This window comes from Prionailurus bengalensis, chromosome B1 (assembly GCF_016509475.1).
Source record: "Prionailurus bengalensis isolate Pbe53 chromosome B1, Fcat_Pben_1.1_paternal_pri, whole genome shotgun sequence".
Classification (NCBI taxonomy): Eukaryota; Metazoa; Chordata; class Mammalia; order Carnivora; family Felidae; genus Prionailurus; species Prionailurus bengalensis.
In genome coordinates, this window is record NC_057344.1 from 134689241 (window position 1) to 134716765 (window position 27525).

Here is a 27525-nt window from a genome sequence, read left to right on the forward strand (position 1 = left end):
TCATATTATGGTAAAATAAAATTTAAAACTTTAGCAAGTACTAAAAAAATTAGCAAGTACTATATATTCATGACTTTTTGTCCCAGATAAAGTATAACATATGATTTGAGAAATTAATCATTTCATATTTTGCATAAACGTATGTAAGAACTTAAAATAGAAAATAAGACTAGAAATGATCAGAACAAATTTCCCCCTTTATTTCCTAGCCTATCATCTGTCAATAATTTTATTAGTTCTTATTTATTTTAAGGTTTCTTTATGTAAACTCACACTAATACTGTATATTTCTTTTTTTTTTAAATAAAAGGTGAAAGATTTATTAGATCTGAAGAGAAACCAGAGTATTCTCCTTTCTTTTTAAAACTAAATAATCTCTATGACTAAGGTGGGGCTCAAATTCCTGAATCCAAGATCAAGAGTCACATGCTCTACAGACTGAGCCAGCCAAGCACCCCACAGATACATCTTTTAATTTTTCCCCTTTTATAAAATGTCAGAAACTTTAAAATTACTCTGCACTTGCATTTTTAATTTAACAAGAGATATAGGTGATGTCATTTTGTACATGCAGGTATTTCTCTTGACTTGGTTCTCAGAGATTATGAATAAAAGAGTAAATCATCTGTAATTCTGATACACATTGTTGAATTCTCCTACAAAGAAGTTGTAGTATTTTGCATTTCTACCAGCAACATGTAAGAGATTTTTTTTCACAAAATTTTTTTTTGTCTATAGTATGTGCTACAAAGATCTAGATTTTTGCCAATCTGAAACGGGAAAAAAAAATCTCACTGAAAAATTTTTTTTTAATTGAAATTTTGATTAGCATTTTTCTTACTAAGAATGGATGGGGTAGTAGATGGAGGAAGACGTTGGGTGAAAAAAGATTTTACTTGCATTGTTTGTTTGCTTCTTAAAGATTAAAAAAATAACAACACATTTTTTTGCTGATACAAGTGATCCGACAGGGAAAACTGGAAGTGCAGGAGAGAGCAAGGTTGCTGGGAGAGCACTGTTGAGTAAGTGGGAGAGGGTGGAAGGTACAGCACCAGGGAAGGAGGGAAGGAGTTGGCGGGACAGAGAAGCACAGGGTGGCTCAACTGTAGTAAGGAGGCACAGAATGTGGGAATTTAGCTGAGTAATCTGGTAGTGAGATCCTGGGAAAAGTTTCTTCTGACTGCTTCTACTTCTTTCCTGTGAGACAGGAAGTGAGATGAAAGTGAGGACAGTTAATCCTATAAGTAATCATTTCCCATTTTTTCCTCCTGTGAAAAAATTTAGAGCTAAACTTTTAGCCCATCTCTATCAATACTGTGTAATCTTACTATGCGTATTTTTAAAAAAAATTTTTTTTAGCATTTATTCATTTTTGAGAGACACAGAGGGACACAGTGTGAGCAGTGGAGGGCCAGAGAGAGAGGGAGACACAGAATCCAAAGCAGGCTCCAGGCTCTGAGCTGTCAGCACAGAGCCCGACGTGGGGCTCAAAGCCAAGAACCACGAGATCATGACCTGAGCCGAAGTCGGGTGCTTAACTGACTGGGCCACTCAGGCGCCCCTTACTATGTGTATTTTTTTTCACCAATCTTATTCCAACATCATCTTATTTTCTTGTCTTTATTTTTACTTTGCTCTTATTTTCTCATTTTTATTTTTTAATTCTGGAAACTGTATCAAATCCTCTTTAGAAATGGGTGAGGTATGCACAAATAAAACTGGCTCTTTATAACCTCACAGCACTTTAACCTACTCTAACTTTGCCTCCTAATTTATTCCAAATCACAGATTAGAAAAGTTGTTCCTCTTTTCAAATATTTTCATAGCTCCCATCTTTAAAAAAAATCCCAATTCTTTATAATGATAAACAAGAGTCAGTCTGACTTGCCTCCATTTCCATTTTCTAGACAGATTTATAAGTTTTCCTCTGTAATATTCCTCCACCGATTACAACCTAAACACTTCAGCACTACGAAATAATTTTCTGTTGGCAAAATAAAACCTTCTCTCAATTTTTCTTGAGCAGTTCTTTCTACTAAGAATTTTTTTCCATCTGTCAATAAAATTCCTACATATTACTGATGGTCGAGAGATGTATGCCATATAAATTTTCCCAAACAGGATAAAGCATTCTCTCTTGCACGTACAGATATATTTCATTTGCATCTCTAATAAAACAGTTAACTAATACTGCCTGTAATATAATTAAGATGTGTCCATGTTTGTCTTCTTGGAGGAAGCGTTTTTTACATAGCTTAGTATATTTCTCAACTACTAACACAGAACTTGTACACAGTAGATATTCAATTCATGCCTGCTGGACTTAATTAAATGTACATTAAGTTCAAGATAGCATAGTGCAGGCTATTGGCATATTTCAGTTTCGGTTTCTTTTCAAAGAACCTCATATGTGAATCCCACATATATGAAAAATACTTCATGGCTTTAGCATAAAAAACTAGTTACATATTCAAATATATTTCTTTTAACACGTTAATATTGATTTGTGATTCTGAGATAGTGCTCTAAGATTCTTTATTATATTTACTTCTCAGTATGCTAAACGAGTTACTATATATTAATTTTTATTAATGACTATATAAAGTTAGTAGCACAATTATTAAAATTAGGTTATAAAACTGTATATCTGCTGATCATCTATGTATGTATTTAATGATTGATTTTATGTATCAACCTGACTGGACCACAGGATGCCCAGATAGTATTTTGGGAATTTTTGTGAGAGTTTTTTGGATAATATGAACACTTAATTAAGTAGACTGAGTAAAGTAGATTGCTCTTCTATTGTGGGTGGGCCTCATCCAATCATCTGAAGGCTGAATAGAATAAAATGGTTTACCCGTTCCTGAGGAATAGAAAATATCTTTCTGTGAGACCGTCTTTGAACTAGGACATAAGCTTTAAAAAAAATTTTTTTTAATGTTTATTTATGTTGAGTGACAGAGAGAGTGAGAGCGAGAAAGCGTACATGAGTGGGGGAGGGGCAGAGAGAGAGGGAGAGAGAGAATCCCAAGCAGGCTCTGGTTGTCAGCAGAGAGTCTGACATGGGGCTCGATACCAGAAATCGTGAGATCATGACCTGAGTGGAAATCAAGAATTGGATGCTTAACCAACTGAACCACCCAGGTGCCCAGCTTTTTTCTTGCCTTTGGACTTGAACATCAGCTCTTCTGGGTCTCAGGCCTGCTGGCTTTCAGACTGGAACTTACCATCAGTTATCCTAGTTTTCAGGCCTTTGGCATTGGAAAGGACAAGGATGGCTAGTCTTGGGAACTGGACTTAAGAAATTTAGGCAATTAAGTGGATATGTGAAAAGGGAAGAGTCAGAGATAAAGATACAAAGAAAACGTGCATGGACAGGAGGGCACTTGAGTGAGCTAGTTAATATAACTGATGGGGAAAAAAATGTGTTTTTATCTTTACAGTTAGTTATAATGGGCTGGAATGTAAACTCTATCAGTGGAAAGACTTTGTCCTATTCACTACTCTATCCCAGGACCTTGAATAACACTTGACATATAGTAGAGATAGATAATATTTAGTGGGTGCTTACTGTGCTGAGTACTGTTCTAAGTACTATTTTATTTAACTTTTTAATAACACTATGAAGTAATATCATCGTCTCTTTATATATAAGTCACCTGAGGCATAGAACAGTAAGCAAGTTGCATGTGGTCACACATCTTTCAAGTGACAAAGCCAGAAATTTTACTCAGAACCCACATTTGATAAATATTTGTTGAAAAACAAAATGGGATAATAATGAAACAGTCATCACTGAGAAGGCTCAAAGAATACCCTCTACCTCTACATCCATTCTGTAAAGAGGAGCTGGAAAGTCTTCAAAGCTTTGGCTCACTGACCATAAGACACTGGGTAAGATACTACAGTCTGATATGCAGATCCCTCCCACCCAGTGATCTCTCTGAAGAAATAAGAACTGCTTTATATGTGCTACATAGCTCCTTTTAGCAAAACCCCTTGAGATTTTGTGGCTATTTAATAGCAACAAAGCATAAATATCTTTGGGTGAAAAAAAAAATCCTTAATTGTTTCTGCTCACTCAACAAATTCTGAGCATCTCCTAAGAGGCAGATATGGAGTGCAGCAATGGTTCCCCAACTTTATCACAGATCAGAATCATCTGGTGAAACACAGATAAGGGTCCTACCTCTGTGGTCCCTGATTTAGTAGATTTGGTGTGGGGTCTGAAAACTTGCTTTTCTTTTTAAAAAAATTTTTTTAAAGAATGTTTTATTTATTTTTGAGCATGAGAGTGTGAGTGGGGGAGAGACAGAGAGGGAGAGGGGAACAGAAGATCTACAGCGGGCTCTGTGCTGATAGCAGCAAGACTGATGCAGGGCTCAAACTCACAAACTGTGAGAGTATGACCTGAGCTGATGTCTGTTGCTCAACCAACTGAGCCACCCAGGTGCCCCTGAAAACTTGCTTTTCTAACAAGTTCCCATATGATGCTGATGCTGATGGCTGGGAGACAACACTTTGAGAACTACCAGCATAGAGCAGAGGCAATATAATAATGAGTATTATAATAATGAGACAGGGTCCCTTCCATCTCAAACCTTCTACTTCAGTAACCAAGACAAGATAATGTGGTGTACAAGAGAGTACAATTAGTGTAAGAGAAAACTTTAGATTTACAGGAAAAGTTAGCCAGACAATGAGGAGATGAGGCAAGAGCTGAGATGGTGTGAAAGAGTATTCGAGGCTGGAGGAAAGGAATGTGCAAAGACTAAGAAGAAAGAAAGCACTTAGCACATCCAAGACATTGAAGTAAATCCAGAATGGTTGAGGCATAAAGTTTGAGATAAAGACTGCTCAGAGAGAAGGCTGGTGCAGTGAACCCTCAAAGACCATGGTAAGGAGTCTAAAGTTTCTTCAAGTGAAATGCAGATCAAAACTTTTTTTTAATGTTTATTTATTTTTGAGATGGAGACAGAGAGAGAGAGAGAGAGAGAGAGAGAGAGAGAGAGAGAGGCAGAAAGAAAGGGAGAGAGGATCCAAAGTGGGCTCTGCACTGACAGCAGAGAGCCCAACACAGGGCTCGAACCCACGAACTGTAAGATCATGACCTGAGCCAAAGTTGGATGCTTAACCGACTGAGCTGCTCAGGCGCCCCAAGAATCTGAATAATTTTAAGTAGCAAAGGGACAATATCAAATATGAGTTTTCAAAAATGCACTGGCTAGTTTAAAGAATGAACTGGCCAGGGGCAAGACTGGAGGCAGGGAGATTATTAGAAAGTATTTGCAGCACTGGTCATTCATGATGGACTGGACAAAGTAGAGGCACTGAGGACTAACGGAAATAGATGGATGTGAGAGACACTGAAGAATTAGAATCAATAGGAATTAATTGACTAGATTTAGGAATGAGGGCCTGAAGGGAATGAAAAGTTAAGAATGACATCTTAAGAGTCTTTCTTGCAAACTGGGGAAATGATGGCCCATTTATTTACAGGGAGCACACAAAAGAGGAGAAAGCTTCCAGTGTGTGAAAAGATATTTAGTTTCAGATCTAGTGAGTCTGAGATGCCTGTGGGACATTCTGGTGAAGATATCTAACATGTGGGTGTATATTTAAATTAAAGAGCTTTGTGTTAAAAATATATAAACTTGAGGGGTGCCTGGGTGGCTCAGTTGGTTGGGTGTTCGATATTGGCTTGGGTCATGATCTTGCGGTTTGTGGGTTCAAGACCTGCATCAGGCTCTATGCTGACAGCTCAGAGCCTGGAGCCTGCTTCAGATTCTGTGTCTCCCTCTCTCTCAGCCCCTCCCCTGCTCATGGTCTGTCTCTGAAAAAATGAATAAGCATTAAAAAAAAAAGATACATAAGTTTGGGAGCTAGCAGCAGATAGTCATGGATGTTTAGCCTTTAAAAAAGAGGAAACCAATTTGACAATAAATTTCATATAAAAAATAAATAAAAATAAACAAGAATCTGATAAAAGCTGAGAGCCCTCTATCCAGAAAAATATATGTATTCATATTTTCTTGGCATATAATTAAAAAAATTTTAATGGCTTCCTGAATCCATTCCTTTGACTTTGAAGGGTATCATGCGTTAGGATCCCAATATATAAAACAATTGTAAAAATTTACTTGGTCATAACTCTTCTCTTCTTTCTGTACTTCCTGGGAGGGGGTACCTCCCCCCCACCCCCAATTATTTTGAAATCTCAAATCAGCAGGTTGGCATTTTCTAGTTTTAAAATTAACCTGTTCCCCTCACCCATTACCTTCTACATCTCACCACACTTTAGATATTTGAGAAGTACATTCAGCTAGTTTCTGATAGATACTACTATCTTAACCTATCTGACAACTTAGTTTACTCTAAGCTATTGTAGGGCTTGAAACATTAGTTTATATACACTACAGACCATGAGTATCTGAAAGAGACCCACTCATTATAGACTGGCCTCAGGAATCTGCTGAAATGGGATATTTCAGGGTCTATTTCGGTCTCCTGTGTCTGTCTTTCATGGTTTAAGTTTCCATCGTAAGAATTATTCAAGTATATAAGACCCTATATACTAAAAGACTAATATGATGAAACTATATTACCTGACAAGAGTACCACATAATGCCATTAGCTCTGAATAACATATTATCAGAGATTAGTTTATTAGCTAGTGGAACATGGTATATTGAGGTGATGATACTTTATTTTTATTTTTTATTAAAAAAATTTTTTTTTTCAACGTTTATTTATTTTTGGGACAGAGAGAGACAGAGCATGAACGAGGGAGGGGCAGAGAGAGAGGGAGACACAGAATCGGAAACAGGCTCCAGGCTCTGAGCCATCAGCCCAGAGCCCGACGCGGGGCTCGAACTCACGGACCGGGAGATCGTGACCTGGCTGAAGTCGGACGCTTAACCGACTGCGCCACCCAGGCGCCCCGAGGTGATGATACTTTAAAAAGAACTAAATTTAGGGGCGCCTGGGTGGCTCAGTCGGTTGAGCGTCCGACTTCAGCTCAGGTCATGATCTCACACTCCGTGAGTTCGAGCCCCGCGTCGGGCTCTGTGCTGACAGGTCAGAGCCTGGAGCCCGCTTCCGATTCTGTGTCTCCCTCTGTCTCTGCCCCTCCCCCACTCATGCTCTGTCTCTCTCTGCCTCAAAAACAAATAAAAACAGTAAAAAAAAAAAAAAATTAAAATTAAAAAAAAATAAAAAGAACTAAATTTGTATAGAGCTCCGTACCTATCACAACCATAGCATTTGACTCTTTAAAAAATTGTGGTACAAAATATAACATTAAATTTACCATTTTAATCATTTTTAAGTGTACAGTTCAGCAGTTTTAGCATATTCACTTTGTTGTATGCCAGATCTCTCAAAGTTTTTTATCTTGCAAAACTGAAACTCTGTATATACTAAACATAAATTCCTCCTTCAGCCACTCACCAGCCTTGGGTAACTACATTTCTACTTTCTGTTTCTAAGGTCTGACTAGTTTATATATGTAACATGAGTATAATCAGAGAGTATTTGTCTTTTTGTGATTGGCTTATTTGTTTAGCATAATGTCCAAAGGGTCACCCATGTTGCAGCATGTGACAGGATTTCCTTCTTTTTAAAGGCTGCATAATACTCCATTGGATGTATATGCCACATTTTTTTTTAAATGTTCATCTTTGAGAGAGAGACAGAGCATGAGTGGTGGAGGGGAAGAGACAGGGGGAGACATGGAATCTGAAGCAGTCTCCAGGCTCTGAGCTGTCAGCAGAATCCGATGTGGGTCTTGAACTCATGAACCGCAAGATCATGACCTGAATCGAAGACGGATGCCTAAACGACTGAGTTACCCCTGCCACATTTACCCGTGCCACATTTTCTTTATCCACTCATCCATCAATGGACATTTGAGTTGCTTCAACTTCTTGGGTATTAAGAATACAGCTGCAATAAACATGGGTATGCAAATATCTCTTCAAGATCTTGCTTTGAATTCTTTTGGATATGTACCCAGAGGTGAGATTATTGGATTACACAGTAATCACACAGGAAACTCTGTACTGTTTTCCATATTGGTTGCATCATTTTACATTCCTAAAAACAGTACACAAAGGTTCCAATTTCTCTGCATCCTTGATTAACACTATTTTCTGTTCTTTTGATAGCTGCCATCCTAGTAGGTGTGAGGTAGACATCTCCACAATCCCAGTATTTAAAGTTTTCAATCTAATTGTGTTACTGCATATTGGACTCTGGTACTAGACAGTCCTGGAGTTTCTTCTTTAGTGATCTGCATAGTGCCTGTCATATAATAAGTATACTTATCAAATTTATGGGTGAATGAATAAACAAATGAGAAGGAGGGGAGAAAGGATGCATTAATAAGATTTAATATGGAGTAAGTATAGTATAATGGGGTAAAGATATTCGGTCTTCTTTTTTTTTTAAGATTTAATTAATTAATTAATTAATTATAATGTTTATTTATTTTGAGAGAGTGAGAGTGCGTGCATGGGCAGGGGGAGGGGCAGAGACAGAGAAGAGAGAGAATTCCAAGCAAGTTCTGTGCTGTCAGTGCAGAGCTCAATGCTGGCTCAATCCCACAAACTGTGAGATCATGACCTGAGCTGAAATCAAGATTTGGATGCTTAACCTACTGAGCCATCCAGGCACTCCTAAAGATTTTATTTTTAAGTAATCTCTACCAAATGTGGGGCTCGAACTTACAACCCCAAGATCAAAAGTCACACAGTCCACCAACTGAGCCAGCCAGGCGCCCCTGGTCTTTTTTGACAAGTTCAGTTGAAGCTTCTGCTAAGGTTGGAGAAGCAAATTTCCAGTATTGTTCTTATAAAGATGACCCTTGATTTTCAAGAAGAACAGAGATGATAGGGGCCACAATTCCTGATATTTAGATTACAAATTAGTGGCAATAAACACTTAAACTAAGATTCCTTTAGTTTATCAGGGATATAGTACAAATCCCTGGAGTATATCAATATTCTTGAAGACAAATCACAACAAGAATTTGTCTCAGGTTCCAATCCCATCAAATTGATTTCAAAAGAACTGCCAAATTAAGCACAGCATGTACCATGCAAGCAGGAAGTGAACAATTACCAGTAAGACAGAAAAGCCAGAGGATCAAAAATCTTGGTGTGACCTGTATAAACCTGTCGAGTTTTTAAAGAGGCATGTTATCTTGAAAAGTAAAACTTTAAGGCAAATAAGTGAAAGTGCCTATTTATAGAGCTGGTAGTTGAGGTAAATTTTTTCATACAGCTGTACATATACAGTTTACAAAACAAGTTCCATTGAATGAAGAAAACATTTTTATGCATCAAGATCTTACCAAATACTCATTGTTATTCACAATACTGTGCTAGGCATCGAGTATTATTTAAAAAAATATTGATATATTATATACTATCAATAGCAAGAATGTATTGCATACTAGTTAATGACATATCCTTAACTCATAAAAGTTGTGAAATGCAGTTACCGTCCTCTTTTTCAGTACACCCCTGCCCCATTAAAATCATAATACTAGAATAGTGCTTTTTAATTTTAATTTTCACACCACAATGTGAAATTAGTAAGTTTCCATGAATTTATTGGCCATTAGTGGTCAAATAAATGTAATTCCTTTTGCTCCACTCCCCAAAGAGAATACTAGAATATAAGACTACTCCTCTGACCTTTGCTTTATACTTATATTGCAAACAGGAATGGGATCAAAAAACTTGTCTTTGATTTTCTTCAAAGAAAATAGAACTTAGAATTGCACTGGAGCTTTTAAGGCATGAGGTAAACAGAAGTTACCATTAGATTCACAAATAAATCAACTTTACTTTACCACAGTAATGGCAACAATACCACACCCATCCCATCTCAGCTCTGGCTCCTAAAACTTAGTCTAGTTAACAGGCAGGCTTCAATCACTTTCTCAACCATGTGCTCTAACAATTGAACCTAAACACAAGGCATTTTATTTGTTTGGGTATCCTGACATCACAGGGCAAAATGGGAAAGCCTTACACAAATTAGAAAGGCACTTGTGCACCTAAAAGTTTTACTAAGCACTTTTTTCTTCTATTGTGGATTTTAAATGCCTTCCAGAAAGAATTCATAAACCACTGTGCAAAACTTTTCATAATTTGAAAAAACCCTATTATAATTCAGTAGAAGTTTTCAAAACTAAGACATCCATGGCTTTACTCTATTGCAGAGGTCACCAGATCCACTTGAGAGACTGATAAAGTTATGGACACCCTTCTCTGAACATGCTCAAACATGCAAAACTTAGTTTGCCATTTCACTGGTTTGTAGATATCCTGGAGTTCAATTAAGATCTAGAGATAGCAAGTGTTAAATAATTTGCACACACACTATGCCTATTTCCAATGTTCTAATTACCTTATATCTTTTAAAAGTTTATTATTAAATGAACCACACACACAGAATGTACAGAATGAATGCATGCTATTTAAATAATAACAGCAAATAACTATATATATGCTATCCAGCTTAATAAAACACTACCAGTACATTTGAATACTCTCATGATCTATAACAATGACCAACACTCCCAAAATTCTTAAGCAGTTCATGGAGTAGATAAACTGGGTAGATAAACCTGGATTTTCTACCAATTCTATTTAGTCTTCTTTTAGAAACACAATGGCTCGGGGCGCCTGGGTGGCGCAGTCGGTTAAGCATCCGACTTCAGCCAGGTCACGATCTCGCGGTCCGTGAGTTCGAGCCCCGCGTCAGGCTCTGGGCTGATGGCTCGGAGCCTGGAGCCTGTTTCCGATTCTGTGTCTCCCTCTCTCTCTGCCCCTCGCCCGTTCATGCTCTGTCTCTCTCTGTCCCAAAAATAAATAAACGTTGAAAAAAAAAATTAAAAAAAAAAAAAAACACAATGGCTCAAATCAAGATGCCTTCTTCTAGCTTAATCAATACACATGTGTGCACGCACACACACATACACAAATACACACACTTTCTCCTCCTCTTTCCTTCTCTCTCTCCCTCTCTGAAAAGGGAAACATTCACTGACAGTGATAGGATGGAAGGATAAATTAGTACAATTCCTTTTACATGGAAATTAGGCAATGTATATCAAAATTTTAAATGCACAAACTTTTTGGGGCGCCTGGGTGGCTCAGTTGGTTGAGTGGCCGACTTCAGCTCAGGTCATGATCTCGCGGCTTGTGAGCTCAAGCCCCGCGTCGGGCTCTGTGCTGACAGCTTGCAGCCTGGAGCCTGTTTCGGATTCTGTGTCTCCCTCTCTGTCTGCCCCTAACCCACTTGCATTCTGTCTCTCTCTCAAAAATAAATAAACATTAAAAAAAAAATGCACAAACTTTTAGGTTTTACTACCAGGAAATTATTATGTTAGTTTTTACACTTATGTGGAATAATGTAAGGGAAATAATATTCATACCCAGTTCTTAATTCTCCAAAGTTCCATATCTAAATTATCACAACCTGCTATATACTATATATATATGTGTGTGTGTGTGTGTGTGTATATATATATGTGTGTGTGTGTGTGTATATATAAATTTTTTCATAGCCTTGACAACGAAATGAGATCTTCTGATGTCAATGCTATTGCCATCCTCAGACTGGATATTTCCATCATGAACTTTTCCTTCTTAATTGTTCCACCAAATGAATTGTCAAACTGTGAACTTTGCTTCCATTGTATCCCTTTCATCCATGCCTTTACATTCCTAAGGCATCACATGATTTTCAGCTCTTTCCCCAGATTATTAAAAGTCCCTTATTAGATTTCTACACAATTCCTATACATTTTGTTATGTGTGTATAGATGTGTGTAGTATAGACTTTGTATATTGTATATATTCCTATATAATACAATCCCTATATAATATTTCATCTTATTAGTTATCCACACTTTTGTCAACTTCCCCTCTAAAATCACAAGTCACATCATAATCACTCTCCTAAAAATATGCCTCAGAAGAAAGTCTCAAGTACTGGTATTCAAAGTCTTCTTTATTCTGATTTAATAGTCTCCTTCTCTTTAACCACAGGCTTCCAGGTACCTAATGCTCTAGCCTAGCTAGTCTAACCAAACATTCCCTTATCATAGTGGACAATTTTTTATCTCTTATCATTGCATATACCAACAACCTTGAGTGGAATGTTCACATCTACTTATTTTTACTTTTCTAAATTCTACTCATTCTTCATAGCCCAACACAAATGCTACCTTTCCTGTGATATCATTCTAAGCTAAAAATTAACTGCTCCTCTTCCAACATTCTAAAATAGTCTACCCCTGTATATTTATTTTAATCCATATATTACAGGTTGTTCTATACACATTGATCAGGATCAATTCTCTAGTTATTTTTGCATCTTCCTCACAAATACAGTACTTTAAACACAGCAGGCATTTAGTATTTTTAAACATGACTTAATAATGGCTCACCTTACTAATAAAAAATATTGTTTCTTAGATCCATAAATTTTTATAAAACTATTCTCACACAAAATAAATACGCACTTCTTGGAATACATGATCATTTAAAATTCAGTGGCTCTTTTTCAGAGGGTGGAGGGCGGGTAGCCCAGGGTCTTTTACTTTTCCTACCCCCACCCAAAATAAAAAAACAAAACCAAGCTAAAAACATTTAACAGTTACCTTTTCAACATCCGAGAGAGAAGTTAGTGATTGATTTTGAAGAACTTCTGGTGCAGTGAATGTGCGAAGATCCTGATCGGAAATATTTTCATCTGTAAAGGACACACTACCAGATGGCAGCAACAGCAGAGACCATGGAGAAATGATGAAACCAAGGGCAGCAGGATCAGCTACGCTTACTGGTTTGTAACCACATAGAATAAAAAGAAAAAAAATAACTGCTTAAAATTATAATCAAAGTATAGATCATTTAAATGACTATCCCAGCCTATGCATATTGTGTCCAAGTACAGAGACAAACACCAAATCAATATGCTACAAACAGAGTGGGTTTCACGTATCTGCTGCTACCAGCATTACCAGCAACACCACCTTGGTTGGACTTAATCTTTTAAAACTTAGATGGTAAACCTTAGAAAGTAGAAATACAGATTTTCACTGCCAGTCATGAGAATTAAATGTGGTTCAAAAACTTTACTGCAGTGATACAAATGTGCACAAGGATCAAGTAGTTCTTAAACTTTGGGGGGGGATCATGGATTCTTTTGAGGATCTGGTGAAAAGTGTGGTCTCTTTTTCATGGAAATGGATAAAAAATATAAAACTGTACACAAAAGAGATTCATGGATCTCCTTATAGCCCTTTTATGGACCCTATGCTAACTAAGATTTCCTGATTTAGACTATAGTGTTGTCAAACATAAAAAACAATTTCTTTGACTATTCATCAGATTTGGAATTAGCAAAGTCTCAACTATATGAAAGTCTCTTGTTTTGCATCAAAATATGTATTTGTCTGAATTCTAATTTTTGTTTTGTTTGTGTTTGTTCATTTCACTAGAAGTTCAGGCAGCTTCTGTACTACCAAATGTGACCATTGGGGTCTCTAACAATTTTTTGTTTCAATGCTTGCCTGTGTGGTGCCTAAGAGCTCATGTTTAAAAGCATTAAAAAAAAAAAAATTCCTTATGGGCACCTGGGTGGCTCAGTCAGTTGGGCATCTGATTCTTGGTTTTGGCTCAGGTCATGATCCCAGGATCTTGGGATCAAGCCTCGCATCGGGCTTCACACTGAGTGGGGAGCCTGCTTAAGATTCTCTCTCTCTCTCTCTCTCTCTCTCTCTCTCTCTCTCTCTGCCTCCCCCCCCCCCACTTACACTCTTTCTCTCTCCAAAATAAAGAAAAAATTAAAAAATCTTTTGAAAAAATAATTCCTTAGATTTTAGCAGGCCTTATCCCAAAAGTAAAGGTATACATTAGGCTCAACAAAATATACTTATTAGAGGGAATTTTATTTTGTCCTCCCATTTCAAAAGGAATTTAATATAAGTTTTAAGGTAACTGCTATGTGAACTGGATCACAGACTCAAGAAACTGCTATAAAGTCACAAAAGACCTGTGACTGCCAATGCCGCTATTATGCAATCTGAACAGGTTGTACTGATATCTAAGTCAAATCATAAGAAATTGCCAGAGTTTATGGCACAGTTTGTTAAACATCCTATAGTACCTATTCTTTCCTGAAAACAACTTTTATTAGAACTGAATCATCCATCCTTTCTGACTTTTAAACCTCTACCTATGGTCAAGATTCTGACCATCAGAATAAAATGAAATAAAAAGTAAACTATTAAAACTCATCCCTTTTTTGAAGACTAAAAGGACAACTATATGTTCTCCTGCATTTTTCATGAATCTGAAACATGTCTTTAATAACTGTGTCAAGGGAGAAAAGTGTGTTTGAATGTATCCTTTGATCAGTCAGCACATCTTACGTTGCACCAAAGCTGAGTTACAGACCAATGATCCTTACAGTCCTACCCAATCACATATCAGACCGCTAAAAACATGGCTCACAATTCTTAAGGTAACGTATGTTTTAATGAATCATTGTAGCTGGTAAACCTAGGTATATTGTTGTCTTTCACAGCCACTTTACACATTTTCTGTTAAATGCTTCTTCTTGGGTATTTCATGCACAAATATTACACAATCAAACTAAAGAGAACTCAAACAAGGAAGAACAATATTTCCTTTGCCAAATGATGCTATCCGAAATACTGGTATTTCCCATGTCACAGATATTTATAAAACAGTCCACAACCAATTCCTTTCAAATTAGCAATTTAGGAGACCAGTAAGGAAGGCAATTCACTAATATCTGATATGAGATACTGATGGCCTAGAACCATCTTAGTAACAGTAGGGGTGGTGGAGAACCTGTTAAAACCTGAATGTATTTTAAAGGGAGTGACAACAGAATTTCCTGACAAACTGGATGTGAAGCAAGAGGAAGAGAAGAATCAGGATGACTCCTAGATTTTGGTCTTAGTAATGGGTAAGATGGAGGGTCATCAACTGAGGTAGAGAAGATACAGGATGGCACAGGTTGCTGAGGTAGGGCTTGCAAGATGGTGGTTGGAATGGGATCTGCTACATTTAGTATCTACTAGATCTGTATCAAGTAGGCAGCTGGATTTGGAACTGGGAAAAAGGGCTGAACTGGACATACATTTGGGGAGTCACTGGCCTACTAGACAGTATTTAACGTCTTGTGATTGGGTAAACTCACCAAAAAATTAGTTGAGATAGAAAAGAAATCAAGGACAAGGATTGTACCCTGGGGTACTTCAACATTAAGACTGACTGCCCCTTGTCAGTCTTTTTTCTACAGGTTGTTCTTCTCTTGGGCATCTGTGCAAGCATGGTATTGTAATCTCCCTCTCACACTTCTTTGACTCATCACTCCCAATCTCCACCTCACTATTTTAAATAATTCTTTTTGTTAGTCTTTCCAAACAGCTGCCCAGTTTCTAATCCTAAAGCTAAGAGAAGAAGCTGGGATTCTAACTCTCGTATCTAATTCCTGTCAGCCTTATTTGGAGGATAGAATTATGATTTCTAGTATATCCATTACCACTTGAATTTGTAAATAATTGGACATCACAGCTAACTCAAGAGGCATAAATGCCACTCGGAAATCTAAAGGCTATGTTCTGTCCTGCCATACTGGATACTGGTGTCCACTTAGACCCAAAAGAGTTTGCTACTCTCCTCCTCATCCCAGGCCGCAGACTAACCCTATCCTTGACAGGGTAGCACAGTATAGAAACTGTAAAAGGTGAAAGCAATCCATAATCGCTTAACAGTCTGAAATTAAGAGATTTATTTATGAGCACAACCAAGGTCAGCAAAACTACTGTTACTCTGGCAAGAACTTTATCTTTCAAATTGTACTTTGTACAACAGGTTTGTGTTTATGTAAAGTATGCCATTATTATAAACACTATTCACATTTAAACATAATCTTCTCAGCACGACAAGTCATTTGCTCAAGAGTCCACAGTATTACAGACAGAAAGCATGAGGTATCTGAGAAAAAAGAATACAAAGGGAGTATTAGAGGCAGCATAATTACTCTAACTACAATGAAGAAATAATTAATTTCTTTGTTTTATATGTGGCTGTTTAACATGAGTAAGATTTGACCATGGTTAAGGGGGAGATTCCAAGGAAAAGAAACAGCCAAAGTAAAGACACGTGGCCAGGAAATTATTAAGTTTGTACAAGGAACAGCAAGAACTTTGGGCAGAGAAATGGTAGAGAGCAGTGAGAAACAGAATTACTAAGGTTGGTCATATTTTTGCTTGTTAGAAAACACACACACATAAAGGAATGACACGGATTATTTTCATTGTTTTCAAATGTGTTTTTTAAATGTCTTGTAATAAAACTAAAGCAGCTGCAACAACACACTGCATTGTTGTCAAATACCCAAAACATACACACATGCAAACCCGCAAGTGAGGAGAGGTAGGGTACTGGTTCAAATGAGTGTAATTCACTGTCCTGGTCTAACTACAAGGAAAGAATTTAAAGCACATGCATTCAGAATCCTTCACAGAATGCTAACAAAAGAATATTTAAAAATGGAATTCCAGAAGCTTGTAATTTGATGTCCTACAATGTTTTAGTTGTGTGATGATTATCCTCAAGAATGCTATTATTATGAAACAGTAAATCTGATGTGAACTGATTCCAGGAGTCAAATGATTCTATTTATAGATTTTTACCAACATTCCACAGAAAAAAGTTGCTTAAACAGAATTTCAAGCAGCTAGAGGCAAAGTTAGAAATAAGCAAAAATCTGATATGCAAAGAAGCATCTTACTTAGAGCTTCTTTCTGACGTTCCCTTAAACTAAGACCCATATCCACACTTTTTTTCCTCCTGAGGGAGCTTACTTTCTATTGTCCCCTTCATTTTATTTTTCAGCCTTTCAATTATGGCATTAAGAGGGAAATGATCATAACTGGTAACACAAACGATAACAGAACTAAATAAAAGTATCAGGAAATCATCTAAAGACTTAGAACAACAACATCATTTTGACCTGAAAAATCCCTTTCCCTATTTAAATATATATACAGAAATTGTAGTCCTACTTCCAAATGTTCTGTTAGAGTGATTGGCAAAAATCTATGCAGAGGTCACTGTTCCAAACTCCGAAGAATTTCACGAACTCATTCTATAAAACAGAATTCTCTAAAAAATTCAGTTCATATGTGCATACAAACATAGACATTGTTAGATAAATCATCTGCTATAACAATGCACAAACAGAAAAAAATAATTGGTTTAGAATGTTTCAACATTTTCTCGATTAGTAAAACTTTGTGAGAAATTATTTAAGATTTACTGGAAATTACAGTCTATCCTATAGATCAATTCCCAATTAAAAATTTGATACCTCATAAATTTTGTTACTACTTTTTTAAAACTTCAGTTTTTCTTTAAAAAAAATTTTTTTTAATGTTTATTTATTTTTGAGAGAGACAGACAGAATGCGAATAGGTTAGGGGCAGAGAGAGAGAGGGAAACACAGAAGCAGAAGTAGGCTCCAGGCTCTGAGCTGTCAGAACAGAGCCTGACGCGGGGCTCGAACTCTCACGAGCTGTGAGATCATGACCTGAGCCAAAGTCGGACGTTAAACCGACTGAGCCACCCAGGCGCCCCAAAACTTCAGTTTTTCTAATATGAATTAGAATAGAACAGCAATCCTGTTTTGAACAAATTGTGTAAATAATGGGAATTAAGACATCTATATAGTGTACATTAATAATGATAGTGTCTTCAAAGACATTAATGTTTACATCATGTATATTTTCTTTTAATAAATGCCTACAAACCTTTGGTCCTCAAGAATTTATATTCTGGTGCAATAGGTCCCAGACTTTGCTAATCATCAAAATCTCTAAACTCAACCAGGAGACTTAGAAACACACCAGACAGCTCTAAGCTTCATTTCATTCCTTTTAGTATCTGACTGTTAATTTAGGATGTAGTCTTATTTAAGAGCAGAAGTATGGTACAATGGATAGGAGTTTAGACTGAAGCCAGAATCCCTAGGTTAATATCTTAGGTTTGACCTTTACAGCTTATACTGTGATCTTAAATAAGTTTCCTAGCCTCTCTGTGCCTCGACTTCTTCAGGTAGGTAAGGTTGTTGTGAGGATTCATGGAAAAAGCCCTTAGAACTGTTCCTGGCACACAGAAAGTACAATACAAAAGTAGTAGCTGTTATGCTCACGTTGGCAGCACATACACAAAAGTGGTAGCTGTTATTATTTAATAAGTCTTTTCTCTGAAGATATCAGATGTAGACAGTACATCTAATAAAAAGACACTATTTAAAGTTCATCTCAGGGTGCCTCAGTGGCTCAGTCAGTTGAGCGTCTGACTTTGGCTCAAGTCATGATCTCATGGTTCGTGGGTTCGAGCCCTGCGTTAGGCTCTGTGCTGACAGCTCAGACCTGGACTCTGCTTCAGATTCTGTGTTTCCCTCGCTCTCTGCCCCTCCCTTGCTCACACCGTCCCGCTCTCTCAAAAACAAATAAACATTAAAAAAAAATTTTTAAGGTCATCTTCTACCACCTATTAGCTTTTTTTTTTTCTCCAAAGGAAGAAGGTGCCTGTATTAGAAGTACTGTAAATTTCAGAAAAATAGAAAATATTAGATTTTTAGGAATTTTTTGGCATCTCTTACCTAGAAGTCATAAGAAATAGAGATGATTTAAAGTACAAGGTATCATAAAATATTATTTTTTTCTTTAGTTCCTTGGGGGAATCTACCTTCTATAATGTTTTATTTATTATATGGTATTCCTAGTTAGCATAGACCTCAAATTTAGGAAACCTAGTTTAAAACTTTATAATCAGGGGTGCCTGGGTGGCTCAGTCGATTGAGCGACCAACTTCAGCTCAGGTCATGATCTCACAGCTCTTGAGTTTGAGCCCCGCATCAGGCTCTGTGCTGACAGCTCATAGGCTGGAGCCTGCTTCTGCTTCTGTGTCTCCCTCTCTCTCTCTGTCCCTAATCCACTTGCATTCTGTCTCTGTCTCTCTCAAAAATAAATAAACATTAAAAAAATTTTTTTAAACCCAAATTTATAATCAATACACTTTGTACTTCCTGAGTAAACTACTCATGTGAAATTGATTGCCTTAAGGTATGACATGAATTATTAGATGATGTTAATTTGAATGTACACATATCAACTATGGTATCAGCATACAGTTTTAGAAATTTTTATTTGTAACAGAATTTTATAGCATGCCAATAAAATGAAATTATGCAGACAGGCCCTCTAATTGATGTATTTTTATGAGTTTTTTTTCATTAGAAGAGGAAAAAAAAAGACATTTTTATTTCTTTTTTTCTTTTTTTTTTTTAATTTTTTTTTTTCAACATTTATTTATTTTTGGGACAGAGAGAGACAGAGCATGGACGGGGGAGGGGCAGAGAGAGAGGGAGACACAGAATCGGAAACAGGCTCCAGGCTCTGAGCCATCAGCCCAGAGCCCGACGCGGGGCTCGAACTCACGGGCCGCGAGATCGTGACCTGGCTGAAGTCGGACGCTCAACCGACTGCGCCACCCAGGCGCCCCAAGACATTTTTATTTCTTAATGATGACACTTACCCACACAAGTACACACATTCGTTTTTCGTTTTTGCTTTTAAACACTAAACACATGTAAGCCACCTATCCAAACCACAACCACTGGAATCTTGGTAGGGCATCTGATCAATTAGACTTCTAGTAGTTTTGTTTTGTTATGTACGTGCAAGATTCTTGAGGTAATTCCAAATCATGCACCTTTAACAAAACACCAGTGCTATCTGATTTTAACAAAGGTGGTATGTAGAGAATCTATTAGTAAAACTAAATTGGTTACGATTATTAAAAGCAACAGGGCATATATGGCTAGACGATATGTATAGAAGGAAACTGGTCTTAAGAATTTGCTCTCTTCTTCAGCAAATTTCCGGGCCACCTGATCCAAACAGCATGAAAGAAATAGTAGCAGTTCCTATCACATCTTCTTTCATTCTTTATTCTGAGGAAGCTGCCCACTTCATTCTTTTCATATGTTAAGTTCCTACTTTTTCATTTTTCTTTGGTGTTTACCTTTTCCACCAACTTTCTTTATGCTCATCAATAAAACCTGCATACCCAGGGTGCCTGGGTGGCTCAGTTGGCTGAGATTCTGACTTTTGATTTTGGTTCAGGTCATGATCCCAGGGTTGTGGGATTGAGCACCAAGTTGGGCTCTGCACTGACAGTGTGGAGCCTATTTGGAATTTTCTCTCTCTCTCTCTCTCCCTCTCTGTCTCTCTCTGTCTCTCTCTGTCTCTCTCTGTCTCTCTCCCTCCCTCCCTCCGTCCCTCCCTTGCCTGCATGCTCTCTCAAAAACTTTTAAAAAATTAAAAACAAAAACAAAAAAGCCCCTGCAAATCCAAAAATTATATGTCAAAATACTGAAAAAAATGCTTTTGTAACACTGTTTTTACACATTTTTTTCTAGAATGTAAGTGATTTAAGGATATGAACTATGAATTTCTTAGCGATCAAGTATAATGCTATCATAATAATATAATCGCGATACTTGAAAAAAATGAACTTGTTTACAATTCCAACTCTATACTACAGGTCCGCAATCTTTTAAAGGTGTCCTTCTGCCCTGTTCTGTTATGACCATAATTTATCAATTTACATTTTGCTGGTCACCAAAAAAAAGGTTATTTTGGAGCTTCATTATGAAAAAAAAATCCTCCAAAAAAACTAAAGTTTTCTTTGGAACTTTAAATTATTTACTGAGAGATTACTCTGGATCTTTATTTTATTCTCCAATCTTTATTATTTTCAGTTATTTTTTCCAACTATGATCCAAAGGAAGTGTCAGTTTTGTTAATCGGAATATTGAAACAAAGTCAAATTTACGAAGTATCTGCCTTAGGAGGGTTGGGGTAATTAAGAAAGTACACAAGCCTCCTGTCTCCTAAGTCACAGGATTTTGGTGTGGATTCTGGAGACAGGGCACAGGATTCTACACAGTATTTTCTAAAAGCTTCCTGGGGATTCGGATAACCATACCAGTTGATCCGACACACATATGAGAACTACTGCCCTTAACAGAGTCAGTAAAATGGTATCATGGCTCAATCAACTTGCTTCTTGTGCTTGCCTCATTTTTATGTCAACTAACTGATAGTAAGAACATCATGAGAGGAGTATGTATACCTTTATATTCTACCCTAATGCTTAAAATTTTTTTTTCCGCTTTATGCCACAAGTGAGGTAGAGATATGGCAAATCAGAAAGCGTTACCAAGTAACTATTTTATCCAAATTATAATAAAGTCATTTTGTGTTAGAAAGGCAGAATGGCTGTCATAAATAACTTTAGATTGGAAGTGAGACCTAAATAGTTCTTTTCTATTTATAAGGAAGAAGCTGAATAAATGGCATCAAACTGAAGATCTCACTGTGCATTTAGAAAGAAATTGCCTTACCCACCTAATAAAGTTAACTTTTGTTTTTTTCTTTCTTGTTCTCAAAGTAAAGCAAACTACAAATGAACTTCCTATGCATTCTGTTTCTTCTTCAACACTTTCTAGAAACGCAGGATCTGTGTTGTATCTCCTTAAGCCTTGTGGTGAGCACTCTGATCCCCTACCCTGTCTGATATATGCATGTGTCATTAAGCATACAGCTTGTACCTACAAAAGATCCTGGGACTAATAGCAATTTTTATTTCCTGAAGGAGGGTCCAAACGGCAAGAGCAGCACTATTTCCTACATATGTAATCTTTCACGCTGTAGACTTCTTAAAGACAAATTTGCTTGAAAATGGTTTCTTTCTTAAAACACATCAATCGGGGCCGCCTGGGTGGCTTAGTCAGTTGAGTGTCCAACTTTGGCTTAGGTCATGATCTCAAGGTCTGTGAGTTCGAGTCCCGCCTCGGGCTCTGTGCTGACGGCTCGGAGCCTGGAGACTGTTTCAGATTCTGTGTCTCCCTCTCTCTCTGCCCCTCCCCCGTTCATGCTCTTTTTTTTTCAACGTTTATTTATTTTTGGGACAGAGAGAGACAGAGCATGAACGGGGGAGAGGCAGAGAGAGAGGGAGACACAGAATCGGAAACAGGCTCCAGGCTCCGAGCCATCAGCCCAGAGCCTGACGCGGGGCTCGAACTCACGGACCGCGAGATCGTGACCTGGCTGAAGTCGGACGCTTAACCGACTGCGCCACCCAGGCGCCCCAAAAAATTTTTTAAAAAATACATCAATCGTATCTTATTTCACCATTCCATTCAAGCAGTTGCAAAAATGTGCATCTTGAATGGTAAAGTCTATTTAAAGCCTTGATTATATTGCTCGCTGAACAATTTTGGAACCAAGTGCTAATCTTCTTGAAGCAGTGGCATTTCTACTGCCACCCAGCAACTTCATGACAGTCTCTGTAGATCACACAGTAGCTGCATTATATTTTGCCAAATTAAAGTATAACGGAGGGAATTAGGAACAGAAATGAATTTTATAGTAAAGGCCATTATAAGATAGCAGGTTTTACTTTTTCTCCCCCCAACACAAAGTTCCAAGTTCCTAAAAAACATCTTCTTCTACTCCGGCTATCTGCATAAAACCAGGGGAAAAAAGATTACACATTTTCAAGAATGAACTCAGCAACTTGTAATTGCTTTCGAGGACTTGTAATTTATACAAAGACTGGAAAACTAATATCAAGGGTGACTAGCATTTATTTTATCTCTGGAGAACTGGATGAAAAGGTCGATGAAGATTACTGCATATTTTCGGTTTCTAGAAGAAGGAAATATATAGTTTTCCAGAGAGAAACTGGCTTTAAGTATGATGACATGATTCCACATAACCATGATCTGAAGCTATTTATGAAAAATATTTTTGTATTTACTAATGCCATTCTCTGCTGCTCCTCAGATATAACCTCCCTATTTATATTTTCAAGAACTTTTCCTTCTCAAAGAGAAAAGGGAAAAGGAGGCATGTTTTAATGGTAAACAGTTCCATTTCCAAAAGGAAACATTTCTTGTGGAAACGTAAAGAATGACTGACACACATCACCCCGAGAAGGTAAAAATCTTAACCTGTTACTAAATGATACAAGACATAAAGCCCCTTTTTAATTTCTGTATCTGAGAACAGGAATAGAGAATTGTAGAATGCTTTCTTTAAAAAGCTTAGTTACAGAATGTTAAATCTCAAATGTTGACTAAAAGAAATCAAATAGAAAAGAGTTTAATTTACATTGTATGATTCTATTTGTATGATGTTTAAATTCAGGCAAAATCTATCTATGTAACATGCCATAATAATGATTACTCTTGGTAACCAAGAATTATCTAGGAAAAGAAATAAACCCATACTTACATGCCCAATTAATATACAACAAAGAAGGCAAGAATATAATAATTGGGAAAAGACTCTCCTCAACAAATGGTGCTGGGATAACTGGACAGCTACATGCAAAAGAAGAAACACCTTTCTTACACCATACACAAAAATAAATTCAAAATGGATTGAGACCTGAACCATAAAAATCCTAGAGAGAACACAGGGAAAAATTTCTTTGACATAGCTGTAGCAACATTTTTCTAAGTATATTTTCTAAGGCAAGGGAAACAAAAGCAAAAATAAACTCTTGGGACTACATCAAAATAAAAAGGTTTTGCATAGAAAAGAAAGCCATCAACAAATAAAAAGCCAACCTACTGAAAAGAAGATATTTGCAAATGATATAACCAATAACAAGTTAATATCCAAAATATAAAAAGAAATTATACAACTCAACACCAAAAAAACCCAAACAATCTTATTACAAAATGGACAGACGACCTGAAAAGACATTTTCTAAATACAGAGGCCAACACATAAATGAAAACATGGTCAACATCACTAACCAGCAGGGAAATGCAAATCAAAACTACAGCAGATAGCATCTTGCACCTGTCAGAATGGTTAAAACATACAAGAAATAACAAGCGTTGGGATGATGTGGAGAAAAGGAACCCCCCACGCATTACTGGTGGAAATGTAAATTGGTGCAGCCACTGTGGAGAATAGTATGGAGGTTCCTTAAAATATTAAAAATAGAAACACTATATGATCCAGTAATTCTACTACTGGGTACTTAGCTAAAGAAAATGAACACACTAATTCAAAAAGATACAGGCACTCCTCTGTCTACTGTAGCATTATTTACAATAACCAAGATATGGAAGTAACATAAGTGACCACTGATAGACAAATGGATAAGGAAATGTGGCGCGCATGCGCACGCGCGCGCGCGCACACACACACACACACACACACCCCAGAATATTACCCAGCCACAAAACGGATGAGATCTTGCCATTAGTGACAACATGACCTAGAGGGTACTATGCTAAGTGAAATATGTCAGAAAAAGAAAGACACATACCCTATCACTTCACTCATACATGAAAACTAAAAAACAAAGAAAGAAACAAAAAATCAGAATCAGATCTATAAATACAGAGAATAAACTGATGCCTGCCAGAAGGGAGGGAGGTGGAGGGTGGGCAAATTAGTGATGGGAAGTGGGGAATACAGGCTTCCAGTTATGGAATGAGTAAGTCATGGGAATAAAAAGCACAGTATACTTAATAACATTGTAAGAGTGTTGTATGGCAACAGGTGGTAGCTACATTTGTGTTGAGCATAGCATAACATATAGAGAAGTTGAATCACCATGCTATATACCTGAAACTAATATAATATTGTATGTTAACTACACTCAAAAAGAAAGGGCTGCGGCGCCTGGGCAGCTCAGTCGGTTAAGCATCCCCCTTCTGCTCAGGTCGTGATCTCCTGGTTGGTGGGTTTGAGCCCCGCATTGGACTCTGCTGTCCACTGGAACCTGGAGCCTGCTTTGGATTCTGTGTCTTCCTCTCTGCCCCTCCCCTGCACATGATCCTTCTCTCTCTCAAAAATAAATAAACATTATAAAAAAATAATTGACTAGGAAAGAATGAGGGAGACGTTATCAGGTCCTGGAAATGTTCTATATCTTGATCTGGGTGGTTGTTACATGGGTGTGTACTTTCATAAAATTCATCAGGCTGTACAATTAACAATAATGTTCTTGTGAAGCCGATAAAGAGGTACAAACATCCAGTTACAAAAAAGAAAAAGAATAGCGCTCTTTACTATATATATTATACCTCAATATATATTTTTTAAAATCCTGTAACTATAAAATTTAAACAATATATATGGTGAGTAAAATCGTATTTATCAGCCTAGGATGAGGCTAGAAAGCATGATCTGTAGCAACTTTCCTTCATAAATGTATGACTTTAAGCGTTTTTTTTTTTTAATGTTTGTTTATTTTTGAGAGAGAGGAAGAGAGACAGAGACAGAGAGAGAGAGTGCGCTCGAGAAGAGTGGGGGAGGGGCAGAGAGGGAGACAGAATCCAAAGCAGGCTCCAGGCTCTGAGCTGTCAGCACAGAGCCCGACGTGGGGCTCGAACTCACGGACCGCAAGATCATTACCTGAGCCGAAGTCGGAGGCTCAACCTACTGAGCCACCCAGGCGCCCTGTATGACTTTAAGTTTATAAGATAGTCTGTCACATCTAGAGCCAAAAAAATTTCAAATCAAAACAGTGTATTGACTGTGTATTTTCTGGGGGTGGGGGGTGGTTACACTTGTTAAGCAAGGGACATTATTCATTTTAAGAATGCTAGATATTAATTTCATGTTTTATAGTTTCTTTCCAGGGAGAAAATGGGGTAATGTTGTCTGGCTCCAACACATTTAACTTGAAGGACCTGTTCATTGTGGCTTTAAAAAGGCAAGGCAAGATGTAGCTTGTCAAGACAACTGATACACCCTGTTAATCAAGAAAATTATGATTGCAGATAATTAGGAATGTAATATAAAGAGACTAGTTAGGATTTGGTCTTTTAAAAGCTGCACAGACTATACAAAGATTTACTCAAAGGCTTTTAATCCATAAGAACTTTCTATATTTCCTGCAAAGGTTTACAAAACCAGGAAATCAGTTTGAAGTTCAGTGCTTTGTCTCCCTTCTCGTGCATGAGGTTCTACCATATTGGAAGTTTTATATTTCTTTTTGTTTTGTGATTATCCTTCAAAATCTTAAGGATATTTGATTATGCAAGGTCTAAAAATGGTCAATAAACCTACCATTCTCATAAGTCAAACTCTTAAACTGTTTTGCCTTCTATCATCTATCCTAGTCTAAATGTCATTATTTTATTCACAATTTTAAATTTGACATCATTATTATTCATGTTTTAATATAGCCAATGCCTATTTAGAGTTACTGTCAAGTTAATGAATTATTCTGCTTATCATTCCTTCTGGAAGTGTTCTTCTTCCTTTTGGGCTACATTTCCTTCTTCCTGAGATACATCTTTTAATAGTTTCCTCAGTGATGTTTTGTTGATGGTAAATATTCAGTTTTTATGTGAAAATGCTTTTGTTTTGACCTGTTTCTTCAACCACAGTTTAGGAGGACATTAAATTCTATCTGCACATTCTAGTACAGTAGCCATTAGCCACATACGGCTTTAAAGAAGTAGAAATATGATTAGCATAACTGAGGAACTAAATTTTACATTATATTTAAATTTTAAAATGAATATTTAATCATTTACTGGGAAACTTTAAAAAGTATGCTTGCAGGGCCCCTGGGTGGCTCCCTTACTTAAGCATCCAACTCTTGATTTAGGCTCAGGTCATGATCTCACAGTCGTGAAGTCAGACCTATGTTGGGCTCTCTGCTGACAATGCTGAGCCTGCATGGGATTTTCTCTCTCTGCCCCTCCCCTATTTTCTCTCTCTCAAAAGTAAATAAACTTCAAACAAACAAATAAAAGTATGCTCACAACAACTTGAGTATACAAATTTTTTTTATCATTGTATAAAACCTAAATATTTTGATGAAATTTAGAGTCTGAATTCAGATGGGCTGTGAGTGTAAAACAGATTTTACATTAGTATAAAAAAGTGTATATCTTATTAATATTTTTATATTGGTTACATATTAGAACAGTTTAATATATTGGATAAAACAAAATATATTAAAATTAACTTCATCTATTTCTTTTTTAACCTTTTGAAATGTGGCTCCTAGATAATTTTAAATTATATATATATGACATATTGTATTGCCATTGGACATTGTTGCTCTAGGTTATTACTCTTCAATGATTTTCCGTTTTACTATTTTTTTTTAAAAACTTTTTTAATGTTTATTTATTTTTGGGACAGAGAGACACAGAGCATGAATGGGGGAGGGGCAGAGAGAGAGGGAGACACAGAATTGGAAACCGGCTCCAGGCTCTGAGCCATCAGCCCAGAGCCCGCCGCGGGGCTCGAACTCACGGACCGCGAGATCGTGACCTGGCTGAAGTCGGACGCTTAATTGACTGCGCCACACAGGCGCCCCCCGTTTTACTATTTTTAAAATAATTATAACA

At 37.1% G+C, this 27525-nt stretch overlaps 1 protein-coding gene across 13 annotated transcripts in view; it reads right to left on the reverse strand.

Moving 5' to 3' along the window:
- PTPN13 (protein tyrosine phosphatase non-receptor type 13) overlaps nucleotides 1–27525 on the reverse strand; it is a 227929-nt gene that overhangs the window by 126249 nt on the left and 74155 nt on the right. For all 13 annotated transcript variants that reach the window (XM_043572251.1, XM_043572248.1, XM_043572246.1 and 10 more), the window contains exon 3: nucleotides 12680–12858. In XM_043572251.1, the coding sequence (XP_043428186.1) occupies nucleotides 12680–12858 (179 nt within the window). The remainder of the gene's footprint in view (nucleotides 1–12679; nucleotides 12859–27525) is intronic.